The sequence below is a fragment of the Equus przewalskii genome, chromosome 30 (genome assembly GCF_037783145.1).
Source record: "Equus przewalskii isolate Varuska chromosome 30, EquPr2, whole genome shotgun sequence".
NCBI classification, from domain to species: Eukaryota; Metazoa; Chordata; class Mammalia; order Perissodactyla; family Equidae; genus Equus; species Equus przewalskii.
The window spans coordinates 10,584,310-10,612,200 of NC_091860.1; the positions used below are offsets into that span (position 1 = coordinate 10,584,310).

General features: G+C 40.9%; 1 protein-coding gene across 1 annotated transcript in view; it reads left to right on the forward strand.

Moving 5' to 3' along the window:
* The first annotated feature begins 2,423 nt into the window (after window positions 1-2,423).
* The window catches only part of PRTFDC1 (phosphoribosyl transferase domain containing 1), an 83,304-nt gene continuing 57,836 nt past the window's right edge, over window positions 2,424-27,891 (forward strand). Inside the window, exons 1-3 of the mRNA XM_070601550.1 lie at window positions 2,424-2,544; window positions 10,807-10,913; window positions 15,931-16,114. Coding sequence (XP_070457651.1) covers window positions 2,497-2,544; window positions 10,807-10,913; window positions 15,931-16,114 — 339 coding nt within the window. The 5' untranslated portion in view covers window positions 2,424-2,496. The remainder of the gene's footprint in view (window positions 2,545-10,806; window positions 10,914-15,930; window positions 16,115-27,891) is intronic.

Here is a 27,891-nt window from a genome sequence, read left to right on the forward strand (position 1 = left end):
TCAAAGGAATATCAGAAAATGGACAGTCTGAGCTAAAATATATCTTTTTATGGAAAATTCCATTATTTTAATAATATTCTCATCTTACCGTATCCATTCTCATACCAGTCCCAACTTGTCCCTAGGTTATAACTGTCCCTGATTGGTTGCCCCACACCCATCTTAAAAAGGCAATTACCCTGTCACCTTCACATCAAATGACTTTACAAACATTTGGTCACACATTTTCACAGAATCTCAGATTAATAACACCTTACAGTTTTATAGCATGTTTTAAAGGATTCTTTTGCATGTTATTTCATGTGAATATCATCACACGCAGTAGAGCAGAAATGTATTGCCCTCCTCTTACAGATGAAAAAATTCAGGCGTATTACATTGATGTAATTGGCTTAGCCTCGTTGGCTAAGGTCAAATGGATTGTTACTAGAAAAACTGGAATCCTCGTCCAAAGCTATTCCACTAGACATATAACAGAAATATGAGATTTCAAAAGAATTTTGCCTCTAAGTCCTCATAATGCAAGATTAAGAGTAAAGCCTGGATAGATGAATTGTTATTCTTGGATACTGGTCCTTGAAAATACTATTTGTGATATCAGCTATTATATTGTATTACATTAACGCTGTCCAAAGAGAAATTAGATCACACAAAATGTTATCAAAAAGATCATAAATAAAATGAATCCTGTTTTCATCATTCTGTGGTTTTCATAGGATGACCTATATAGGACATCCTATGAAATAACTTATTTTGAAGTCCCTTGCCCTTAATCTGGCCCCTGCACCCACACCAAGCCTCTTATGGGTGAGTCTGACTTTGCAGCAGTAAGACAGTAAAGTGGGTACCTTAAAGCACGGTTCAGGAACCACCCCCGTCACACTGAACTGAGCGTCTCAGCAATGCAGATTTCTGAGTCCCACCACACAGTATCTCCACTGTAACCTGCTGCATGGGGGGCGCGGGGGAGGGATGAGGGGTGGCCGGCTCCCCAAGAGAGTGTGAACCCTAAAGTGTGCTCATCACCACAGGGATAGCAGTTTTCAGTTCCTGCAAGTTTCAGTGACATTTGTTGTGAACATGCATCCTGGGCGTGGTCTCTGGAAATGTAAACAGAAGATGGTCCTTCACCTTTGGAAAAAGAGGTGAGGCGCAGACTCTAAAAGTGGCCCGCAGTCAAGGACCTTGACAAGTCCTGAGAGAAAACGTTTACCTGTACACCAGGAAACAGTATCACCCCGCTTATGGGAGCCAGTCGGCAAGCTCAGCGATCCACGGAGCCGTCTTCCTTCCCCAGCGCTGGCATTTAGAGAGACTGACAACAAATGGTGCTGAGCGGGGCCACGTCTGTCTGAAAGGACTAATACGTTTCCAACCTAGAACGACATTAATTGATTGATAACTACTTTCCTCTCAAACCAGGCAAAATCAGCATTCCTCTCCCTGCCGTGTGCCAGAACTCCAAGATGAACAAAATAGTCCTTTGGAGAGGCCTGAGTCAGAGAACTGGGTTCAGCTCCGGGCTTCAAACCCGAAGCGGGGCTGCAAAGAAAGTGGCGAGACTGCAGACACCAGGGGAATGAATACATATAAAGGAAAAGCAGGGCCCTGGAGGAATTGGACAAAGAACTAGCGGGGGAAGGCAGGGATCAGGGGGTGAATTAACAAAAGATTCATAAAAGAGGGCTTTCTAATCTGAGGAGAGCAACTGCTTTAAACTGAAACAATTAAAACCTGACCATATGTTCTTACAAAAGTGGTAAAGCAGATAATTTGTAAAAATCCGCCGCCCCTCCCCCCGTCTTTGCCAGAATTTCAGTTAAGGAAAGGTCCTATTTCAAAGTCCAGATCCTGTCACCACGGGCACGGGCCAAGGTAAAAGCAATCGCACGGCTCTTTGAAACTCATGGCTTGGCGGTTCGAGGATTTTAAAAAACACATCCGGGATGGTTGCGTCCACAGCCGGACTTTGAGAACGTTCCATATCGAGGCTCGGTCACGGATTTACTTGGGATCAAGAGCGCATAAGAATTAGCACGAAGGATTGAAGACATTGTCAGCGGGAAAGCCGGGACGACAGACTCAGGGAGGCAGGGCACCGGGGCACACTTTCTCTTCCTGCAAAGATCGAGCCGAGGGCAGCCTGCTGCTCCCGGGGCCCCGCGGGGCGCGGCGCAGGCGGCGGGGCTCCCGGCTCGCAGACGGGCGCGCAGCGGGCGGCGGCCGCCAGGGATGCGCCCGGGTGCCCCGGGCCTGCGCTCCGGTGGGGCGGGCGCCGCCCCGCAGCTGCTCCCCGCGCCGCCAGCCTGCGCTCGGGGCGCGCATCCCCGCATCCCCGCCCCGAGTCCCGACCGGGGGTGGGGCGCCGAGGCCGAGGCGCTGGAGTTGCGCCAGGCCCCGGGTCCGCGCCGCTTCCTAACCCCGGGGCGGGGCGGCCCAGCCCCTCCCAGGTCCTTCCCGCGTCCTGCTTTCCCGCCCGCTTTCCCCGGGAGAAACATGGCCGGGAGCAGTGAGGAGGCGCCAGACTACGGGCGAGGCGTGGTGGTAAATGCTAACTCCTGATTTCGGTCCCGAGTCGTGCGCTCCCGGCTCTCGCCTCCCCTCCCTTCTTGGCACGCTCCTTCTAGATTAAATGCCTGAAATGTATTCGGGTGAGAGAGCGGGCCTCTGCTTTGTTCCTCCCTCGCGGCGGGGATCGCATCCCTCCTCCCCTCCTGGCTCCCGGCTCCCTGCGCCCAATCTGATCCAACACTTAACGTCGCTTCGCCCGGTTTCCCCTCTCCGCATCCCCAGCCCCCGCCCCCTCGCCCGCGGCCAAGAATCTGCTCCTCCAGCCTTAAGCTGGTGTAATGCTGGGTCCCCACTCCTGCTAGACACCAGGAGCCACCTCTGGGAGCCGGGGTAGGTCTGAGAAGACCCCCGCGTGCTACTCTTGTGGGGCTCCTTCCTTCTGTGCTTCCTCCTGACTCCTCCAGCGCGGGCTTCAAGTTTTGTTTTCCAGAAGGATACTGAGGATTCTCCGGGGCAGCTAGGAAATAAAGTAGCTCCAGTGGACGGAGTTTGAGCTTTGAAACCTGCCCTGGGACCCTGTCTGTGAGACCTTTCCTAGTGCCTCTGAGTGTCAGTTTCCTTTTCAGCAAAAGGAAACACAGCCTGCTGGGCCTGTTGGGCGAATTGGAGAGGATGTATGTAAAATATCTAGTACTGTGTCCAGATGGGAGGATATGGGATGATGGGTTCCCAGAACGGAGCCTCTTTATTCCCGGGATTCCCTCGAGGAGTCAACCAGAGGATAGCCATCTCTCAGTGTTCTGGAATCAAATCCAGTCTTGCCCTGTGGCCACCAGCTTCCACTCCCGGCTCCCTTCAGGAATGGTTTCTACGGAAGGTGGTCGTTATTACAGTGTCAGGTTTAGTGGAAACTGGTGGGTGGGTCAACTTGCTACACTTTCAGCCTGTAATTCATAGATGATCTGTCAGAGATTATGAATGGACTGCTGGAGTAAGAGATTTGAGAAGGAAACACCTCACACGGAAACAGAACTGTTCAGGTCGAAATGTGCTGCCCAGTCCTTAATTTCACAGCGGGCCCTTTCCCTCTTAAAGGATGAGGAGTACGTTTAGTTATTTGTTCCACACACGTTGACTGACCTGCTGGATTCCAGGCATTGTCCTAGGCTCTGGGACACAGCAGAGAACAAGACACAGCCTTGTCTTCATGGAGCTTCCATTCTAGAGAAGGGACGTAGGCAGTGTAACAGCAAATAAACAAAGATAATTTCAGAGAGTGACACGTGCAATGATAAGAGGGCCACGAGACAGACACTGATTGGAGGAGGGCTGGGGAGCACTTTTGCTCAAGTGGTCAGGATGGCCTCTTTGTCATGACGCTGAAGCCACAATCTGAAGAGGAAGCAAGAGGTGGCCATGGGATGACTGGGAAGAGAACTCTGAGATAGTGCATACCAAGTGCGAAGAAATCATTATGTCCCGAGACGAGGTCATTACACACAACTTATGCTTTGAAAAACATCACTCCAGTTGCCATGGAAAGGATGGTCAGGCCCAGGGATGGAGTGAGTGGCAGGAGGATGAAAATGTAGAAAGGGAAATAAGTGCAATTCTGGACAAATTGAGTCAGTAGTACCTGCAGGGCCTGGCGGTCAGGATACACTGAAGGCAACTTGAAATTCATACTGGAACTCAGGGGAGTGATTGGATAGACTTAGAAATCATCAGCAAGTAGAAAAGTATCTGATGCTTGGGAGTGGATAGGGATGCCCCGTGAAAACGGAAAGAAAATTCAAAACCACTGTGAAGGGTAGAAACCTGGAATGCCTCAAATGTGAGAGGCAGGGCGTCTAGGAGAAGCCTGATAAAGAAACCAAGAATGAGTAGCCGAGCAGGATAGAGCAGGCAGGGTGGTAGATGCCTAGGGAACAGAGCTTTGTGGAGGGGGGTGAGGGGGCTAAGAGGTCATCAAGAGTGTCAGATGCTGCAGAAAGAGCAAAAAGTAGGATACAGATGGAAAAGAGGCCATTGTCTTCAACAGTTACAAAGCCACTTGTAGTGAGAATCTTTTAAACAACCATCCCATCAGGAGAATGGTTAAAATATGGTGCTACTACTTAATAGTGGATACTCTGAAAAAGGAATAAGTTAAATCTATATGACTAATAGGGTAGGTAGGTTCTTATAATCTAAAAAGCAAATGATGGAACATTGTAAATAGCCCAATCTATTAGTGTCAAAAGAAGCCCTCTCAAAAGCAAGGTAATTTTGTGACAGACGGAGTGAGGTAGTGAAAGGGGCCACTGAGGTGGGAAATAATCAATGTATAATGGAGATATGTCATTTTCTCTAGTAGAACTTGGGGTAATTAGATTAACCTCAGGTTGGATATAGGCAGGCAAGGCAAATTCAGAGTGAATTCAAGGTCTGGTGGAAGCCTGCTGCATCTAGGGTAGAGAAGAAAAGGAAAGCTCAGAGAGTAGGTACACTGGGGAAATAGAGAGCCCCCAAGGATGGGTTGCAAAAAATCAAAGGGAAATTTTAGTACCAGTAAAAAAGGGGGGCAGATAACAATAACAAGCATTTATTGAGCATTTATGTGGTTTTCCTGTATTATTCATTTAATCCTCACAAATCTTTGAGGTAGGTGTATTATACTTCCTATTTACAAAGGGAGAAACAGGCACCGAGAGATTAAGTAAATCACCAAGGTCTCACAACCAGCAAATGGCCGAAGCAGGATTTGCAGCCCACTTTCAGTCACTATGCTACATAGGAAGCTGCGATTGCACAGAAGGATTTCAGAGGTGGGGCCGCTCCGGAGGGTTGGACGTGGATAATATAGAATAAAGATGAAGTGGTTTGGTTTGAGGGGCCAGCCTGGTGGTGTAGTGGTTAAGTTTCCATGCTCTCCTTCAGAGGTCTGAGGTTCACAGGTTCAGATCCCGGGCACGATCCTACCACCGCTCATCAAGCCACGCTGTGATGGCACCCCACATAAAATAGAGGAAGATTGGCGCAGATGTTAGCTCAGGGCCAATGTTCCTCGCACACACAAAAAAAGATGAAGTGGTTTGGATTAAGGCAGGTGAAGGAACTACAAGATGGAGTAGCTAGTAGGATCATCCAGGCAGGCATTGGAGTTGTCCAGAATGAGGTGGAGAAGAAAATTCTGAGTTGGTAGAAACTTGGTGATGAAGATGGCAAGGGGCATAGAGCTGGTGACTTAAGCATGAACGAGAAGTATAGTTTGTGCAAGAGAAGGGAATGTTAAGAGATTTAAGATGGCTCTTGTCTACAAATGGCTTTCAGCTGAACTGAGGAAGTAGGACATTAGTAGATTATTGGCAATAAATTGTAGAAAGTGCTAATTGCCAAATAAGAGATGTAGACCCCACGTTCAGAAGCTTTGCTCAGGGTGGACTGGTCACTTGATGTGAAGCTGGTGAGGTCACCAGCCCCTGGTTGGTGCATCTTTGTTACTCTCAGGGAGAAATAAAGATCTTCTCTACCCATCTGGCCTTTTGGGATCACATTCTTAGGTATGTTTTGTTTTTACCAAACCGTTATTGAAAGAACCGTAGTTAGTACCTACACAGTGAGTTTGGTGGGGCTAAGGAGAAGAGACAAATTTAAAATGATGGATGTGTTGCTGTTGTGGGTGGCTCTCCCTTTGCGCCTCAAAGAAATGTAGCAGTATTGGAGATAAGTGATCAGATAATCCATCTAACGCACAATTTTACTAGGCTGTAATGAGTTTCACTTTCTGGGTACCAAGCCCCCCATAAAGAGGAAGGTATGTGTGATACAAAGCGTTATTTGGTGTCGAGTCCCCCTTCATTCCTCGGGTAGCAGAACCTGGGGCCCTTCTTTTAGGGAACCACTTCTACCCATTTTCTCAACCCCCATCACGGTGCGCCTCCTTCCCTGGGCCAGTGTTCGTGTGTGGGATTCCTGGAAGCAGAGCTGACGGATGAGGGGTAGACGTGAGCCTGAGCATTGGTTGCAGCCATGGTCACTGCCTGAAGGAGAGAGTGGGGCCCAGAGTGGGGGTCAGTGGCAGAGAGGAGCAGAGATCCACTTTTTATAAGTGTTTCCAAATTATTTTTCTCCCTGGGGGAAAAACCCTGAAAAATGATACAAGAAATATTCTCAGCAAAAAATTATTTTTAATGACTTAGAAAGAAGGTTTTCAATACATCTTCAGATGAGAAAAAGGAGAAGCCGAATGAGAGCTGGGATTTGGATGTTGTATAAAATGGCTCGGTTAATGTGTTTGTCACTTCCTCAGCTTGGCCATGTTTTGAGTCTTTGAACAGAGAAAGCATTGTTCTGAATAAACTTAGAGCATATTATCTGTGATACTGAAACTATTTAAAGACTTCTTGTTTGGATTTTTCAAAAGCAGATGAATAACGTAATTATCTACAGTTTGTAACAGCCTCCATTCCTTCAGGGTTAGGCCTTACCGACAGCGCAATCTGCATGCGCCCTTGAGGATTACAAAGGGCAAACCAGTGGTTCCTTTCACTCTAATTGTCGTTTATCTCAACAAGGAAAACTCACTGTTTCAGACTCATTGGAAATAAGGCCAGTTTGGATTATAGAAGAGTTTTAAAGAAATACGTTTCTCCTACTTTAAAGTTTGTCGCTTTAACTAGGGTGATAAGACTTTAGCAAATAGGTTTGAGGCACTTCTTTAAATTAATTAAAACATACAATTTGTGAGTAAACTATTGATGTTTCAGTACATCTAAATGCTTCACATTTATTGTGTAAGTACTATAGACCAGATCCTGATATGAGTTTTATATCCGTTATCTATCTTATCTTATCTCTTTTTTTGTTGTTGGGTATTTTGGTGAGGAAGATTGGCCCTGAGCTAAAATCTGTTGCCGATCTTCCTCTTTTTGCTTGGAAGATTGTCACTGAGCTAACTTCCATGCCAGTCTTCCTCTATTTTGTATGTGGATGCCACTGCAGTGGGGCTTGATGAGTGGTGTGTAGGTCTGTGCCTGGGATCCAAACCTGCAAACTCTGGGCCGCTGAAGCAGAGCACACAAACTTAACCGCTATACCACTGGGCTGGCCCCACTAAGTCCATATTTTTAACCATGACTCCATGCTGCCTGTGCACTACCGATTTGTGTAACAGTTTTTATCAATAGGTTTGTTTTATTTGTCACTTTCCTATCATCCTTTTTTTGGCATCACTTATTAGGCACTTATTATACATCAGGAACTCTGAGTACATTATCTATTCTGTCTCTTTCTCCTCACAGCAACTCTGTCCATAGGTTTTATTGTGTCTTATTTAAAGGAGAGGGATTCTTAGTCTCAGAAAGGATAAGTAATTTCCCTGATGTCACAGTTAGTAAGTGTCAGAGCTAAGCTTGAGAACATGGAGTGGGAAGTAGTCTCTGAGATTTGGCCAGAGCAGGGGACAGTAAAAGGATTTGCACGGTGGGAGAAAAAGGCTCAGAAGACCTCCAGTTATTGATGCCACCACCTGGAAGGACTCCAGGAAGTGGCGTGGGTAGTGTGTGTGGTCTGGAAGGGGAGCCGGAAAGTGCTGTGCCCTTGGGTGATCTCCCAGGGCCTGGTGCTGGTCAGGGTTCTTGTCTGGGCTTCACGTGCCCTGCCAGAGGATCTTCATGTACAGCTGGTGGCTCAGGCTCTGACCAGCCACTGTGGGGTTGCTGGTTACAGCAGGCCCAAGGAGTTTTCATGGGTGGGAGCCAGAGCTGCTCTCTGGAAATTCAACAGTTATGCCCAGCCAGTTTGCCGGTAGAGGCCAAGCCAATGAGATACTCTCCAAATATACAGATGACATGCACCATGTGGTTGTCAGTCTGTCCATGGTGGATATGCATTTCCAGAGCCTTGAACACTGGTGCTCTTTATCACAAGGAGACAAACCGAGAGGTGAGGCTGGAGTTCAGATAGTATCGGGTAGTTCGTAGATGGAGACCGTGTCATTCATTCATGCATTTAACATTTTTGAGCACATACCATATTCTAGGTCAGTGTTCTGAGCACTGGGGTTTCAATGGTGAATAAGACAAAGTCTTTGCCAGAAGGAGCTAACATTCTAGTGGGCGGAGACAAGACAAAGCACACACGCAGACATACATATGTCACATTCAGTGGGAATAATGCTATGGAGGAAAGTAAAGCTAGGTAAGAGGGATGCAGAGATGAGAGGGAAGAAAGGGGGTGCTATTTTATATAGATGGTCAGGGAAGGCCTCTTCGTGGAGGTGACATTTGAATGGAGACTTGAAGAAAGTGAAGCGTAAGCCGTGTGGATATCTGAGGGAAGAGGATTGAAGGCAAAAGAAATAGGTTCAAAGCTCTTGAGGCAGGAGCGTGCTTGGCACGTTCAAGGATCAACAAGGAGAACGGTGACTGAAGCAAAGTGAAGGAGTAAGAGGGTGCCTGGGATGAGTCTGAGAGGTAGACCCTCTGGGCCATGTTGAGAGGACTCTGGATTGTCCTCAGAGTGAAATGGGAAGCCCTTGAAAAAACATGAGCAGAAGACTTCCCAGATATGATGTGCATTTTTAAAGGAGCACTCCAGCTGCCATGTGGGGGGCAGAGGCCAAGGTGGAAGCAGGGAGGTGAGTATGGCAGCTATGGCATGGTCCCAGGAGAAACAATGGTGGCATGGACCGGGAGGAATCAGTGCAGATGCTGAGAGGTGGTCCTGGTTAAATTCTGAAGAAGTCGATGATAGGATTTGCTAATGGGTTGCAAGAGGGAATGAAAGAAAGGACTCAAAGACAACTCTGAGGTTTTGATCAGAGCAATGGAAAAATGAGCGTCCGTTACTGAGATACGGAAGGGATGCATTTGGGAGACATCCATGAGTTTGGTTGGCTGGCATCCCAGAACCCAGAACTAGCGTGGGAGTGAGTGGGGGCTGGACCATAAGATGCCCTTCTCAAGCCTGAGCAAAAGAGAGTTGGTTTGAGTCCTAGGTGAGGAGGAGAGTGGAAAGCAGGGGCATAGCCCAGCATTAAATGAAGTACAGATGGGTTCTAAAACAACAGACCAAGAGCCAGAGGCTTGAAGGGACAAGAGTCTTCTCAAGGAGCCTGATTGGGAGCCTTTGGGAAGACAGAGAGCTGCAAGGGGCACCAGGAGTTTGGGTGAGAAGATCAGAGAGCGGGAGCAGTCAGCAAGGCCTCCAGAAAGAAGTGGGGCCTGATCTGAGCTTCTGTGGAGGGAGCTGAGCTTGGGCTACAGAGGGAGGGGGGAAAGAGAGCGAGAGCATGTAGGTGTAAGACAGGCAAATAAACAGAACGCAGAGCTGGGAAGGATCACGACTTGACTGAGGAGCAATCTGAGGATGGGAAAGGCTGGGGGAGGGAACTGGGCTGGAAAATTAGGAGAGCTCTGCATTATGAAAGGCCTCGAAAGCTCAAGGCTGGGTAGAGGAGTCTGATGGAATTGTGCAGGAGTAATCAAAGCATGGGGGTGGGGGGGACCTGCGACAGAGCTATGGTATAGCTTGAGCGCGTGACACTTTTGTGTTGCATCCTTTCTTGATCTGAAAGTAAAAGTAACTCGGTCTTCACCTTCATTTTCTCTCCCACCTCTTTACTATTCTAACCATAAAATTTGTGCATCCAGCCTAAGCAAGATATCCACTAACCGAACTGGCCAATTTTCTGGAGCAACAGTTTCCCAATAGGACTGGCTTAAGTTCTCACCATAGTACATCTTTTCGAAGACTTTGCTTTAATGACTAGACCACTCGGAAGTTTGGGTCTACACTAATCCCCAGAGGCATGTACTTTAGTAGGTAACTTTTCCCAGGCAGGTGAGGCACTTACAATGCATAGAAATGTAATAGTATATATAATAATATAATAATGTATTATGATACTGTCTATATTAATACAATCATAAGCATAATGTTACTTATGATAGATTCATGATAATATTCATAGTTTAGGTACAAATTATATATTTACATATATACACTCTCACAAACAATGCTATAAGACATTAAGTTTATATTTTATTGTGTGATGCCAAAAGTTAGGAACTGAATTCTCTGTTCCCTTCAGTACAAGATGTTTTATCAGGTTGTGTGAAACAAATTACATTGTCCCCACTGAGCTTTTCCTAGGTTGACAGAATATAATTTAATGCCATAGTGATTGTCAGACCTATTCTCTATATTCAATATTATTCTTTTTTCAAGTGATACTCTTTTTTTTGGTTTATTTATGTTTTAAAAATAAACTTCCAGTGAAAACTCTTGTAACCAAAATAATTTGATTTACAGATTAAGGACAATTGGCCAGGGTATGACTTGAATTTATTCACATACCCACAGCATTATTATGGAGATTTGGAATATGTCCTCTTACCTCGTGGCATCATTGTGGACAGGTGAGTGTCACTTCCTGTGTCAGTCTTGGGCCTGCGCTGGCTGGCCCTCTCATGTGGGAGTCATACAATACACTTTAGGACGCTATTCCTGTCTCTTTTATGTAGTGGAAGACAGAACTTTTATAGGACAGAGAATTTGGAATAAAATGAGTCTGTGCTTTAACTGAACTTTTTACCTGGACATTTGTTCAGGGAAAATGGGAAGAAGGATATACATATGTGAGGTATTACATTATAATGACAGCCTCAGGATAACAATGTCCTATACAAACTGATGAAAATGGGAGTGGGGAAAGCATTGCTCTTCACCCCATGACCTTTGTCTCAGGTTTTTCCGCAGACTCTTGAGTTAACCAAGGAGAGTTAAGAGGTAACCTTTGCCTTCAGAGGACACACCCCTAAAACCCGGGCTTTACCTGCAACTTGCCTTTATCTCGGATCACGTCATGTATCACAGGTCAGCCAGTCTGTGCACAATTATGTTTTCCAGCCAGTGGAAATGTTTTCGGAATAGGAGTATTTGCAGCTTAAAAATATCCACACAGAACTATTTCTAGAATACTATTTCTAGTTCTTTCTGACCTGTCTACATAGATGTCCTCTGGCTGCTTCCTAGCTGATTGGCTTTCCAAAAGCCAACATTTCTCTCCTGTTCTAAGCCCCTAAGTCACCGCTGTTTGTTCTTGGTTTTTAGAGGGTCTCCTCCAGTTCAGCTCTCGATAAGCAGCAGGGTGTATAGGTCATACCCCTTTAACAAAACTGCCTTAATGTCCAGACTATTACCTTCCTATATACCTCTAATTTCTTATACAAAGGTCAGATACTTAAGCCTTCACATTTATATGGAAAGCAAGCTTCATGGGTTTCACAGTCCACTCCCGGGAATCAGAGATTCTTCAGAGACCCAGAATCAGAGTGGAGGAGGCATTGAAGTGCAGGAGGAAATTGAGACTTTGGGCTCCCCACCCAACCCTTTTCCTTAAACCTTAGACTTCTGCCTCTGTCTTTTTAAATCTGTTATATTCTTCTGAGTTAAAATTTAACTTTATGAAATAGGTCTTCAGCCAAAGGAAAGTTTGAAAAACCCTACATGGTCGCTCTTCCCAGGATATTATCTTTCCATCAATTACTGTCTGTAAGCAAAAGAAAATGTCATTCTTTCACTCCAATTCTAAGATTTTCCATTGGATAAGACTAGCATATTGCACTTTCTCTCAAACTATATTATTAAAATAAGGTCTAGTTTGGGGTTTCTCATGGCCTAACATGGCTTTCCATGGAATACAAATTCTGATCCCCAGAGGGAAAAAGAGGTTCTGTGATCAAATAAACTTGGGAGATTTTGCAACTCCCAAATTGCTAAATCTTCCTGTTGATAAGTCATATTAAAGATATGGAAATTCCCGCAAAAAAAAAAAAAAAAAAGGAAAAGAAACCTCGACTTTAACAATTAAACCAACTTTTGTCTTTGTACTCAGTACACCTCTTAATAACTCTCAGAAGATTTTTCCCTTAATGCTAGTTTGGGGATCTCCTGGTTTAAACAAATTCCTGCTTTTCTCACATGAATTTTATGACTTAAATTAATTGCATCCTGATCTAGTACATGATTGAGTCCTGGTAAGGTTACCTGAAGCCAGTTCCCTTTACAGGCGTCTTACCCAGTGAACTTATTAAAATGCATCTTCTTAAGCTTTATGTCCAGAAATTCTGATTCAGTGGTCTACAGTAGGGCCAGGAATGCCCATCCCCACCTTTAAGATGAATTTATTAATGTGTAATTTACATACTACAAAATTCACCCACTGTAGGTAAATCATTCAATGATTTTTAGCCAATATTTATGGTTGGGCAACCATCACCACCATTGTTTTACAATATTTTTGTCATCCCCAAAAATGTGTTTGCTGTCAACCCCTACTTCTACCCCCAGCATCAGGCAATCACTAATCTGATTTCTTTCTTAATAACTTTGTCTTTTCTGAACATTTTATATAAATTAAATCATACAATATTTAATTATTGATTCACCAGCTGCTGGACATTTGGATTTCTAGTTTTCGACTATTACGAATAATGCCTCAATGAACGTTCACCTGTAAGTCTTTGTGTCGACTTATCTTGCTTTCTCTTGGATGGATTCCTTGGAGTGGCATTGAGTTTTATGGCAAGCTTAAGAAATTGCCAGTTATTTTCCAAAATGGCTGTACCATTTTACATTTCCACCAGCAGTGGATCGGAGATCCAGTTTCTCTGCATACTTGCCAACATTTAGTACTGTGTGTCCTTTTGTTGATAGCTATTCCAGTGGATGTATAAAGGTATCTCCTTGTGGTTTTAATTTGCATTTTCTTGATGATTAGTGTACTTGTTAGCTATTCATACATCTTCGGAGAGATGTCTATTTAAGTCTTTCGCCAATTTTTGAGTTGGGTTCTTTGTCTTCTTATTGAATTATAAGAGTTCTTTATATGTTCTGGATGTAAGTCCTTTATTAGATGTATGATTTGCAAATATTTTCCCCCAGTCTGTGGCTTGTCTTTTCATTTTCTTATTATATCTTTTGAGAAGAACATTGGATGACATATTCCATAAACGTCAGTTAGGTCCAGTTGGTCTATGGTATTGTTCACTTCAACAATATCCTTACTAGTTTTCTGCCTGCTGGATCTGTCAGTTACTGAGAAGGGTGTTGAAGTCTCCCACTGCAACAGTACATTCATCTATTTCTCTTTGCAGTTCTATCAGTTTTTTGATACCCTGTTAGGTGCATATACATTAAAGATTGCTATGTCTTTTTGGAGAATTGACCTCTTTATTATTATATAATGCCCCACTTTATTCCTGATAATTTCCTTGCTCTGAAGTCTGCTTTATCTGAAATTAATATGGCTACCCCAGATTTCTTTTGATTAGTGTTCTCATGGTATGTCCTTCTCCATCCCTTTACTTTTAATCTCTATGTGTCCTCATATTTAAAGTGCATTCTTGTAGACAACATATGATTAGGTCTTGTTTTTTAATCCACTCTGACCGTCCCTGCCTTTTAATTGGTGTATTTAGACCATTCACATTTAAAGTGACTAGTGATATAGTTGGTTTAATATCTGCCATATTTGTAACTATTTCCTATTCATTGCCCTTGTTCTTTGTTTCTTTTTTTGTCTTCCACTTCGTGAAATGTCTCCCCCCACAATATGCAGCCTCTGATGGTGTGCAGTTTATTTTTCTTGTTTTTATTTTTAAGCTTCACTTATCAGGGTTCAGCCGTCTGTCTGCATAGCTTAGTCTTCATCCTAAGATTGGTTGGAGATTGTACTCAACACCGGGAGCCAGTAAGGCTTCCACTCTCTGCTGATGAATGTGTGTGAGGGGTCTGGCAAACACATTTGACTTTCCAGGCTTCTTCAAATCTTCCTGGGCTTTCTTGCATTTCCTCTGCATGTGCTTACAGGCTCCGTCATCCGGGGATGTGTGGGTGGCTTGAGCCCACACTAGTCTCTGTTGTGCATATGCATAGCTTTTGGTCAACTTGGGATATGTGAAGAGGTTATTGTGTACCTCTCTCCCATGATTCTAACCTCCTGGAACTCCCTATCAAATCCCCAACTAGTATGCCAGTTAGTTGCTCAGACAAGACTGCCACTCCAGGATACTGGAGCCACTAGGCCTCTCTGTTCAGGTGCTACCAAGATGGCCATTTTAGGTGACAATGCTCCCAGTCAAGTGAGCTCCCTCTGGCAGTGCCCCACCGTGGTTGAACTACCTGGTTGAACAACAGGGCTGAAGGGGGGTTAAAGGGGTTGGGAGCATTCCTGGGTAAGAATGCCACAGACTTGTACTCTTTCTACCCTGTGTCCAGTGTTTTCATGAATAGATGATTCTCAGTTTGTTGTATGCCTTTGGTTGATTTCCAGACTGCTGAAATGGTTGTTTTTGACAATTTTGTCCAACTTTGTAGTTGCTTTTTGTTGAGAGGATGTGTTAACCTCTTCAATCCCTCAAGCTGGAAACAGATGTTCCTTTTATAGAATATCTGGCATGCTGATGTACATTTTTTGATGATCATATTTTGAAAAACGTTGTCTAAAACCATGGCTGCCATTTTATATGTATATGTCTATATGTGTGTATGCATATATACACACATATAAAAACATATATGAAATATATTATGTAATATATATTACACCTGTAGAACATATATAATGTTATATACATATATATTCAGATCATTCAGTTCATCTATTTTAAATCTAATTCTATTTGAAGTGCCAGTGGGAATTTAAAAAAAAAGTAGGCACCTTAGATCCTGCCTTTATTAAAGATTTTAATGTTGTATGGGTGTATGGGCAATGGACCTATGAGACAATTAGAAAAAATACAATGACAGTTCCAAATTAGGTATTGGGTGCCAGCACAAGGCTGCATCATTGCATAATTCCAGGAAGCATCATTCACATTGTATTCCATGGAAATGGTGCCTACTAGAATGGTACTCTGGGGCACCTTTCACGTAGGTAATGTGTTATCTTTGTCAAACATAAGACAAATGCTATTCTTTTGATATTTACTATGGGCTTGACTTTTCCTCCAGTCTCCTGTAATGTGGCACGGTGGCGAATCATTCTCCATTTCCTTTTTCTCTGCTATAAAGTGAGCATAACATCACCAAATACCATCATAGCCTTGTTAAGCTTAACAACCAGGCTCTGTAGTGATAAAATAATAGCATTCATGGTCTTTGACATTGTATTTTACACCTTAATCATTTTTGTGACACAGAGGAGCAAAAATGTACTGTTGATGATGTGGTTATCAGAAATATGTTTCGAACACTCTCTCTTTGTCCAGCTGTAACAAAGCTTCTTTTTCTGTAGGGTTCTATCTCCCAAGCACTTCTACACATTCCCCTGCATTATCTGATATGTGTAATACATCATGCATTTTTTTTGAAAGGAACAAAAATACTCGGAAGTAGTTATGCTTTAATATATCTTTTAATCCCTTCTTTCAGAATTGAGCGGCTGGCTAAGGATATTATGAAAGATTTAGGATATTGTGACATTCTGATCCTGTGTGTGCTTAAAGGAGGTTACAAGTTCTGTATGGATCTTGTCGAACACCTTAAGAACATCAGTCGAAATTCGGATAGATTTGTCTCTATGAAGGTTGATTTCATCAGGCTAAAAAGTTGCAGGGTAAGTTATTATTTATTCCATTTTCATTATATGATGTTTAGAATGACAATGTTATAAAATAAAAGAGTTAATAGGTTATGAAAATGAAGAACATAATTTTTTTTTAATTTGCAAGATACTTCAACCTGTAATTCAAACAATATTCTTTGGGGGGGAAACCCTTCTATCTATTTTCACTATTTAGAAAGATGCTTCAGGAATGATTCATGCTTTCTTTTGTGGTTATAAAGCTGAGTGGTTGTTTCCTGGTGCCTAGCCTTGCAAATGAGTGTGTTAAGAATGAGTGTTAGGAAAGTGAACACTGACGTGTTTTCTGCTCTGGATGTCACTGTTGGCCCTGGAGACCTGTGGGAGGGTGGCCAGCCCAGAGAGGAGAGTGGGTGCAGTCGTGGCCTGGAGGTAGAGAAGGGAAACCTGTAGGGACACAGAATTATCAAGTATGATGAGATAAGACCAGGGAGCCTCCAACAGAAGGCCCCTCCACCAGTCTATGCTGGGCTTTCTTGGCCACCACTGGGCAGACTTGAGGGAGATTCTTCTCCAAAGACTTCATCCCTTTAGTCTTCCCCTCTTGTCTCTGTGATGTTACCTTTTATGGTGCTTTTTGATTCTGTATATAGCAAATCATTAAAACTAGCTTACTATTGAGTGAGGAACTGTTGGAGTCAAAACCATGCCAGTATTCTCATTGATTAAACTAGCTTGACACATTCACTCTTTGAATTTGTTTTCTATCGCTGTGATGACAAAATCACCACAAATTTAGTGGCTTAAACCAACACACATTTATCATCCTTCAGTTTCTCTAGGTCAGAAATCTGAGCATGGGTTCTCTGCTAAGAGTCTTCCCAGGCAGAAATCAGGGTTAACTGGGGCTTTGATCTCCTCTGAGGTTTGCAGATAAGTGAACTTTTCTGAGAAGACTGGTTGTTGGCAGAATTCAGTCCCATTTCCCTGCCCTCAACTCCTGGAGGCTGTCCTCACGTCTTTGCCTCATAGTCTCCTCCATGGGTGGGTCACAGCACGACAGGAGAACCTCTCCATTCACTGAGGGCCCAGTTGCCCTTTTAAGGACTCACCAGATTAGGTCACTTTCACCCAGGATAAGCTCCCATTTAAGGAACTCCGAGTCAATTGACTAGTCACCTAATCATGGGAGTGAATTCCCAGGATATTTACAAGTCTCACCTACACTCAAGTGCAGGAGATCATACAGGGTGTGTACACTGGGAGACGGGAATGAGTGAGGCATCTTAGAATCCTGCCTACCACTCTCTTTCTGTGACCCAGTCGCCTCAACTCTAAAGAAGCTACCAAGTTATTTCTCATTTCTTAAGATACCCTGTATGTTCCTGATGACCTCCTGGACCAGGAAGAAGCTGTTTTTTGCAGACATCTTAACCTTAATTTACTGGTTTCATCTTCTCTTGAAAACTTTTTCTCTCTTTAGGTTCCTTTCATCCTGGATTAAATAGCTGTGTTTCCTTCTTAGAAGATTTTTTTCTCATTTACTTGGGTCTGATCCTTACTGTATTTTTCCCCTGCAAGTGGCTTCTTAAAAATCTTTAAAACTCTTTTTAAAATTGAAGTCAGGTTTTTCGAGGTATGATTTACATGCAGTAGAATTCATCTATTTTCGTTTACAATTCTATAAGTTTTGACCATTGCATGTGGTCATGTAAATCACCACAATCAAGATATAGAATAGTTGCTTACCACCAAAAATGCCCTTGTGTCACTTCATGGTCAATTCTTTCCCCAACTCCTGGGTCCTGGCAATCACTGGTATGTTTTCTGTCCCTAGATTTTTGCTGTTTCCAGAATATCATATAATGTAGCTATATACCATGTGACCTTAGTAAATTGGTAAATCTTAGCATAATTCATTTGAGATTCATCCATATTTTTGTGTGTACCAGTAGTTTATGTCTTCTTATTGTCAAGCGGGATTCTATTATATGACTATACCATAGTTTTTTAATCTGTTCATCAGCTGAAGGATATTTGGTTTGATTCCCTTTTGGGGCGATTACCAATAAAGCTGCTATAAATATTTTCATTAATTTGTTTTGCTTTCTTATGTCTTCATTTCTCATGAGGAAATATCTAGGAACAAGATTGTTAGATCGTTTGGTGAGTGTATATAAGAAATTGCCATACTGTTTTCCAAAGTAATTGAATAATTTGCGTTCTCACCAGCAGTATTTGAGAGTTCTACTTGCTCCACATTTTCAACAGCACTTGTTATTTTGTCAGTTTTTCTTTATTGTACCCATTTGAATAGGTGATGGTTTCTCATCGTGGTTTTTTTGGGTTTTTTTTGTTTTTTGAGGAAGATTAGCCCTGAGCTAACATCTGCCACCAATCCTCCTTTTACTGAGGAAGATTGGCCCTGAACTAACATCATGCCCATCTTCTCTGCGTTATATGTGGGATGCCTACCACAGCGTGGCTTGACAAGCAGTGCATAGGTCCACACCTGGAATCTGAACTGGCGAACCCTGGGCCACCGAAGCGGTACGTGCGAACTTAACCGCTGTGCCACCGGGCTGGCCCCTCTCATCATGGTTTTAACTTGCATTTCCCTAATGAATAATGATGTTGAGCATCCTTTCATTTGCTTATTTGCTATTAAGAGAGCTTCTCTGATGAAGTGTTTGTTCAAATACCTTACCTATTTTTAAAATTGGATTATTTCCTTATGAGTTTTGAGAGTTCTTTATATATTTTGGCTATGAGTCCTTTATTAGATGTGTGTTTTGAATATATTTTCCAGTCAATGGGTTGTCTTTTTATTTTCGTAACACTGCTTTTTTTTCCAAAGAGCATAATTTAAACATTTTTGTACAGTCCAATTTACCAGCTTTTTCTTGTGTTAGGATTATGGCTTTTTGTGTATTTTATTAATCTTTGCCTAATTCAAAATCACAAAGATTTTCTCCTCTGTTTTCTTTGAGAAGTTTCATAGTTTAGGTTTAAATTTAGGAATATGATCTATATTGTGTTTTTTTTTAATATGGTATAAAGTATGGGTCAAGATTTCTTTTTTTTTCTTTTTTAATATGTGAATGTTTGATTGTTCTGGGATCATTTGATAAAAAGACTATCTTTTTCCACTGAATTGCCTTTGATCTTCCATTGAAAGTCAATTGACTATATACATGTTGGTCTATTTCTGAACACTCTCTCCAGTTCCATTCATCTATGTGCTTATCCTTCTGTCAATACCACACTTTTGATTACTGTCACTGAATGGGAAGTGAGAATCAGGTAGTATGCATCCTCAACTTAGTTCTTCTTTTTCATAACTTTTAGCTATTCTAGTTCTTTGCCTTTCCATAAAATTTTAAAATCATGTTACTGATTTCTAAAAAGTAACCTGTTAGAATTTTTATTGAGATTGCTTTGAATCTTTAGATCAGTTTGGGGAGAATTGACATCTTAACACTATTTAGTCTTCCAATCAATGAACAGGGTATATGTGCCAATTCATTTAGGTCTTATTTAATATCAATATTTTCTAGTTTTCAAGAGTCAGATCTTAGACATATTTGGTTAGCTTTATACTTAAATATTTAATGTTTTTTAATCGTATTATGGTAAGCTTTTCTTTGAATTTCAATTTTCAATTGTTTATTGCTAGTTTACAGAAATACTATTAATTTTGTATATTGAATCCTATGACTTTTCAAAACTCTCTTATTAGTTCTAACAACTTTTTGTGTAGAATCTTTTGGACTTTTCTCTGAAGACAATCACTTCTTCTGTGAATAGAGATAGTTTTACTTCTTCCTTTCTAATTTGTATACTTTTTATCACTTTTTTCTTGCCTTATTGCATTGGCTAGGACCTCCTGTACAGTTCTGAGTAGCAGTGGTGAAGGAACGCCTCCCTGCCTTGTTCTCAGTCAGTGTGATACACGCCGCTGATTTTTCAAAGATGTTCTTCATCAAGTTAAGAAAGTTCCTTCTATTCCTAGTTTGCTAAGAGGCTTTTTTGTTTGTTTTTTTAATCATGAGTTAATGTTGAATATTGTCAAGTGCTTTTTCTGAAAATATTGATATGGTGAATTACATTAATTGCTTGTTCTAATGTTGAACTATCTTTCCACTTGATCATGACTCATCTTTTTTTCATATATTCATAGATTCAGTTTGCTAATATTTTTTGAGGATTTTTGCAGTTACATCCATGACAGATATTAAACCATAGTTTTCTTTGCTTGCAATGCTGTTTTCTGGTTCTGGTATCAAGATTATGTTGGTCTCATAAAATGAGTTGAGAAGTGTAGTTCCTCCTCATTTCTTTTCGAGAAGAATTAGTGTAGAATTGGTATTAATTCTTACTTGAATATTTTGTAGGATTTACCAGTGAAACCATCTTGGCCTGGAGTTTTCTTTATCAGAATGATTTTAATTAGGAATTTGATCTCTTTGGTAGATACAGGACTATTCAGGTTATCTTCTTCAGTGATTTTTGATAGTTTGTGTCTTTAATAATTTGTCTACTTTATCTGAGTTTTCACATTTAGGGGCATAAAGTTGTTTATAATATCCCCTTATTGTCTTTTTAGTGTCTGCAGGGTCTGTAGTGCTATCCCCTCTTTTATTCCTGCTATTATCAAATTGTATCTTCTTTTTTGTTTTTTTTTTCACCACTGTACCTAGAGATTTGTCAATTTTTTTATCCTTTAAAAGAACCAGTTTATGACTTATTTGATTTTCTCTGTTGCTTTTCTGTTTTCAATTCCATTGACTTATGCTCTTATCTTTATTGTTTCCTTTCTTCTGCTTGCTTTGGGTTTAATTGCTTTTATTTTCCCAGTTTCTTAAGATGGACGCTCAGTTCACAGATTTCAGAACTTTTGTTTTCTAGTATAAACATATAATGCTATAAAATTTCCTCTAAGTACTTCTTTAGTTGCATCCCCCAAATTTTGACATATTGTTTTCATTTTTATTCAATTCAAACTATTTTCTAATTTCCTGTATGACTTCCTCTTTCACTCATGGATTATTTGGGGATTTCCCAGAGATATTTCTGTATTATTCCTAGTTTAATTCTGTTGTAGAAACTATATTTTGTATGATTTCAATTATTTTCAATTTGTTGAGGCTTGTTTTATGGCCGAGAATATGGTCAATCTTGAGGAAACTAACAGCATTGTAACCTATGTCAGATTAAACACTACTGCTATCTCTTTCTAATGTTTCATGCTTTTTCCATTGCTCATTTCTCTAAACATCCTCTCTTTATTTTATTAATGTTTTAACCTAGAGGCACACATTCTAATACTTATATGCTGTATAACTCATTTTTAATGTGATGCTAGTTCAGAACAAACATTTGCATTTCTAAAACTCCAGTAACCTTGTGATTATTATTGCTCATCTAGACAGACATTTTCACATCAACACATTTTTCCCGGGGATGAGGATGTGAGGGCTTCTATCTAAGCTTCTGATGAAAGGAAGGCAATGGCAGACTTTCAGTCTTCACCACCTTCATCCATTCTCACACACAGTATATTTAGCTTTTGTCCCACACTTCAATCCTGTAGGACCCATGGATGATTGTGGTGTCTCTTCTCTTCCCTTTTTACCAAATGTTCCTCCTCTTGTCTGTCACCAAGGTAACACAGATCATCTCCTGAGAGTTTATCTCACAGAAAAGCCTACCTGCTCACTCAGGGCAAGCTTTTACCCTAATTAAATATCTTCATAAATGGATGGAAAAACCATATTCATTGTCTGCTTATAATACCTAAGCTGTCCTCATCCAGAGATGAATTAATTGCTGTGTCAGGTTAGGCTTGAGCTGAATATCCCTTTACATGCTTGAGCTCTTTCAACATTCCTGAGGACAAAGATCTATTAAAAAAGAAAAAACTAATAAACACCACCAAATAAGGGGAACAGGACTAGCTCACTTTCCTCTGACGGTGTTTGGTGCTTCTGCATACCTCTAAACCTATTCGTGGGGAGCAGACATCTCAAAAACATCTCAGCAGAAACAATGGCTGCTAAAGGGTTCTTTTTATTCCTTTAGAAATTTCTGGAGGGTGATCAAGACTCTGTATACTGTTTTGGGTGCTGGTCAAAAGCATTGTGTAGTTTGACTCTCTCCTACCCTCTTGCTCTGTGATTCTTTTTAAATTTTTTTTTGAGGAAAAAAGATGAAAGTTCAGTTTAGTCACAGGCAATGTTTCTCCTTGTCCCAGCTGCCAGTATTCATAAGTCACTTTAAGGGCTCTTTGCCCAGGAGGAATCTCAGCTGCCCGGTCCCCTCCACTGTTCACTGAAGAACATTCCTAAGGGATGGATGACTCCAAACATCTCAGGGCTCTAGTCAATTTGACTTGTCTTCGTTGTTATACTAAACTTTCCAAAAGACGTGAAATGAATTTGCATGAATGATAGCAATCTAGACAAAGAGGATTTAGAAATTAGCATTGGGTTGGTTCATTGGAGGGCATGGCCAACATACTCCTGTTCTTTAATGAAATGGGGGGCCCTAGCGGCCTGAATTCCTTAGCATTACAAGTTTTCCTTCTTCCCTCCCTTTCCTTTTTCCTTCTGTCTTTCTACTAATGTTCATTCAGCACTTGCTGGATGAGTTCATTATCTCATTTCATCCTAACTGCAACCCTACCAAGTGTCTCTCATCTCATCTTTTATTGATGAAGAAAAGGAGGCTCTGAGAGGTTAATTCACCTAAGGTCACGGAGCCAATAAATAGTAGAGATGGCATCAGAGCCCAGACCCTTCTGACTCTCAAGCCTGAGAACTTTGCAGCATATCAAGATTTCCCTCAGAATTTTCTAAAGTGACCCACAAAACTTTACTATTCCATGAAATATCAATATGTTTGCTAACATTTATAAAGGAATTGATTATATTTTTCTCCTAAAATATATGTAAGGTAAATATTAAGCACATATGTACAATTATTATTATCATTCTGCAATAATTTGCCTTTAAGAAATAGTGGCTGTACTTCAGAAAATCTGGAAGTTGCATGAGAGAGAGAACTTATTACAGATTTGACATCTTGTGACACCATGTGCACACAGTGGCTATACTTTGTAGCTTGTCTTATAAGATCCACAAAATTTGTGAAAGTATTCAGCGTTTATTTCATTTAACAAAGAATCAAATATCAATTATTTTTCGTAAAAATTTATTCACCTAAGGGACCTAATTTTTCAGCTAATCTGATCCAAGGATACACTAGATCTCATGAGCACCTATTTGTGTTATAACTGCTACATTACGCTGTTTAAAAATATTTTCTTTTTCTTAAAGTAATACATTCAAGTAGTTAACAGACCAAACAGAATTTGACTGTGGCAGTTTTATGGAATCGACAACTTGAAAATCCTCTTGCCATATACACCTAAAAGTGCTAGGTGAAATATAATAATTTTTAAAAAGTCTTAAGTGCTTACTGGAATTCACAAGAAGGTGAGGGATCTCCAAGGGGCGGAAATGACAAGTCTGAGAATCAGAGCGTTAGTGTGAACCAGAGCCTCCCAAGAGTGGGAGTTAAGGAAGAGTGTCAGTCTTAGAAATCTGATTTTCACACCCATAGAAAGGCAGATGAGAAAGCCTTGGATCCACATAAAAGGGGAAGTTGAATGAGACCCTCACGTAAAGCCAGTGCCCTCAAAGATGTATGCCTTTGGTGAAAAAAATTCACCCTAACCTTGAGAGTATTATGTTAAGTGAAATAAGCCAGATAGAGAAAGACAAACTCTGTATGACTCCACTCACAGGTGGAAGTTAAACATGTGACAAGGAGAACTGATTGGTGGTTACCAGGGGAAAGGGGGGGTGGGGGATGAGCACAAAGAGTGAAGTGGGGCACCTACAACAAGACTGACAATAATGTACAACTGAAATTTCACAAGGTTGTAAACTATCATAATCTTAATAAGAAGTAAAAAAATATATATATTTTCCTTTAGGCTTCCTCTTTTAGCCATTGATTTTGTAGAATTATGTTGCTTCATTTTTGAATGTTGGGAGATGTTTATTTTTCTATTTTTGATGTATTTTAGTTCAACTATAGTAATAAAACATACTTTATATGATTTCAATTCTTTGAAATTTGTTTAGTTTGTTTTATGATGCCAGATACGGTCTTTCTCGATGAATGTTTCATGAAGAAAGTTTCTTGGAAATAATTTGTATTCTGCTCTGTAAATATTGACTAGATCCCATTGGTGGGTTGATGGCAGCACTCAGTCTTCTGTATCCTTGTTGATTTCCCATCTGCCTGTTCATGCAGTTACTAAAAGAGGAGTGTTAAAGTGTTCAAAAAAAGAAAAAAAATTCACCCTAAAGGTAATGGGAGACCCTATGAAACTAGCTTTGTCTTTCTTGGCCTGGGCTGAAGTGGGAGAGTAAAATATTCTGTGGGTATTTTTAAACATGTGTCTATACCACATGCGAGTTTGAGTTTTAATTTACTTGCAAAGTCTGGGAAATCCCAACCTGAGAATTTAATATTGAAATTGATCTCAGACCACAATACCCTCAGAGTGCCTGGTAGAAGTAAATCCAAAACCTCTTTGGAGGGAATACCTCAACCCAGGCAGGATTCCTGTAGATAAAGCCTCAATTAGCCTGAGCTCACAAATCCAAAGCATGGAGGATGCATGGAAACAAGCCATCATGGGCAAGATCAGCTGGCAAAGATCAATAGCAGAAATAGATAAATAAACTATATGAAAAAGAATATGAAATAATTATGCCTAATATGACTAAAGACATAAATGAAAGGATTTTAAAGAAAAAATAAGGCAACATAAAAAAAATAATGAGAACTTTTAGAAGTGAAATAATAGAATGTCTATCAATGAAGAAGACAGTAATTGAATGGTTAAGATGTAACTCAAATAATAGGATAAACAGCAGATTGAATGCTTTTATGGATGAATCTGAAAAAAATTATCCCAAACATAGCATGGATGGCGATGGACATATAAGAAAGGACAGGCAACATGAAAGACTGAGTGAAATGATCCAAAATAAGTCACATAGGAATTCCATAAGGAAAGACTAGAGAGAATTGAGGAGAGGCAATTTTTGATAAGATAATGCAAAATCATATTGTAGAGTTGATGAAAGACATGAATGTTCAGGTTCAGGAATCACAGTGAGACCATATCTTGACATGTCATAGTGAAACTGAAAAACAAAACACCAGAGTCAGAGAATAGATTGTAAAAGCAACTGAGGAGAAAATAAAAATTGCCTCTAAAGGAATTACAGCTGTCCTACCACAGGCTTCTCAAAGGCAATGACAGAAATCAGAAGATGTGGAGCAGTATCATCAACATACCGGAAGAAAATAACTGCTAACCTAGATTTTCATTCCCAACTGATCTTTAACTCTAGTGTGAGTGCCAGTTAAAGACATCAGTAATCACATTCTGAAAGAGTTTCCTAATAACAGATGCTGGCCCAAAGTACCTCCTAAAGGCTATATTTCAGTAAGAAGGAAATTGAACCGGAAAGAATAAATGTGATGCAAAGAAATTGACAAGTATGTAGGTAACTCAAAAAAGTTTTGATTGGTTAAAATAATAATTGATGAAATAGTAACACTGATTATGATCTGTTTTGGTGGCAAAACAAACAACGTGGAATTAAAATAACAGTCCACACTCAGTTGTAAATGACCAGAATAAAAGCATTATAATATTCTAGTTACTGTTTAGGAGAAGTAATGAGATATTGAAGACTTGCAGACTTAAGTTAAGTACGCCTATTAAAAATTTAATGGTAACCATTGAAAGAATAGGAAGGTGATGTATAACTTCCCAGCAAGTAGAGAGGATAAAAATAAATTTTAAAAAACCTCAAAAACTTGATTAATTCAATAGTACACAGAAAATAAGAAACAATTCAGTAACCTTATTATACCCATTTTACAGATGAGGAAACTGAGACCTGAGTTGTTAAGTAACATGTCCAAGTTCAAACGGCTTATAAGTAGAGGATCTAATACTCAAACCAAAGTTCAACTTCAGAGCCCAAGATTGTGCCCACTAAAACATACTGTCTCTCTGGAGGTGTACTGATATGTTAAAATGTACTAGGCTAAAAGGAGGGAAATTTCACCAAATGAATCAGCGCCATTTTTTCCTAGTGTTTCTTTTTATACTTACCTAACTAGGTTAAGCCAGCTCCTGTAGTTGCTGGAAGAATGGCAATATCTGTAAATAGACAAATGCTTATTTTTCTGAAGTGTTTTATATGATATATTAATAAACTATGAAGAAGTACCTATCAAGAAAATGTATAATAAATATGGACACCTAGTTTTCCTGTAAATTATGGGAAACTATGATTTTCTTTTCATCTTTCCTCCTATACCATAGAGATTTTCCAAAAGCTATGAACATTGACTACACCTGCTTGCTCTCTGGAGTCAAAGCTGGTACTCTTGGGGAGCCAAATCCAGCAGAATTGCAAGGGAGCCTGAGCACCAAGCTTCTGCAGGTGTGGAGACCTGAATCGAAGAGAAGCAGGCGAGATTCAGCTGCCTCCTGAGTTACCTAAGTTAGTGTGTTCTGAGAAGCCGCGGTCAGGGTAGTGGTGGGCGGCCTTTTGGATAAGGGGCTTGGGAGAAGGGATAAGGGTTTGAGAGGAGTTGGACGCGAGTATTGGCAGATTCCAGCAAGTGACTTTTCAGCCAGCGTTTTGTGTGTGGATATATTATTTGCCAAGCTTTTCTCCTTTATTCCCTCTTAAATGTCACCCTCATTTAAAGGTTCACTGATTTATATACAATCCGAGGTGAAGGTAAAGTGCAATTTAGGGTGCGGTACTCTGCTTTCTTTGTTTTCCTGTGAGCAAAGTAAAATCTTCATCAGACTTGGAGACTTTAAAAACTGAAGAGAAACTTTATTTTAAGCAGGCTGTAGTTGGCGTTGGTCCCCCTCCCCAGTGCTGTTGGAACATGCTTGGCTTTGTGTTAATTAACAATTCCCGTGTGTTGGCAGCACCCAGAGAAACCTTTTTGGAGATAAAATATAGCCCAGAGTGTAGTAGGCTGAGAGATTTGCCATGCAGGGCACGGGAGCCCCTGGGGAAGCTGGCATCTTTATTAAAGGGGCTCATTAGAGCTAAGGGTTGGCCACAAACCTGTTCCCGTGAGGGAAGGGAAAAGCTAAAATACGTTTCTTCTTTCTCATTCCCAGAGTTCAGAACAAAGGGTTGAAGTCAGTCTTTTATCATCCATGCCTGTGAGGAGTGGGGACAACATAGATAAACTAGGCCCACATCCTTGGTTTTAGTGAGTAATTTTTACTTTGCCCTACAACAGGCCTTTCACTGAACTTTTTCCATGTAGTAAGGGGGCCTTGAGCTGAAGGCCCCCATTCTTTTTGAGACCGGAAGTCCACCTTTAGCAGAGTTCCATCTTGGGCTTGGGGTGAGGAAAAGGACTCCAATTCAATTCTTTGGAGATGGACAGGTGGAGAAGAGAGGGTCCCCATTCTTTAGGGCTGCTGGATGGACCCAAGAAAGGTACATATATGTGTGTGTGTATATATATATAATTTGTATATATTCATATCTAAATATAATTTGTATATATGTATATAGATATGGATATATAAAGTCATGTCTTGCTTAATGACGGGGCTACATTCTTAGAAATGCATTGTTAGGCAATTTCGTCGTTGTGCGAACATCATAGAGTGTACTTACACAAACCTAGATGGTACAGCTAGGCTATATGGTGCTAATCTTATGGGACCACCATTG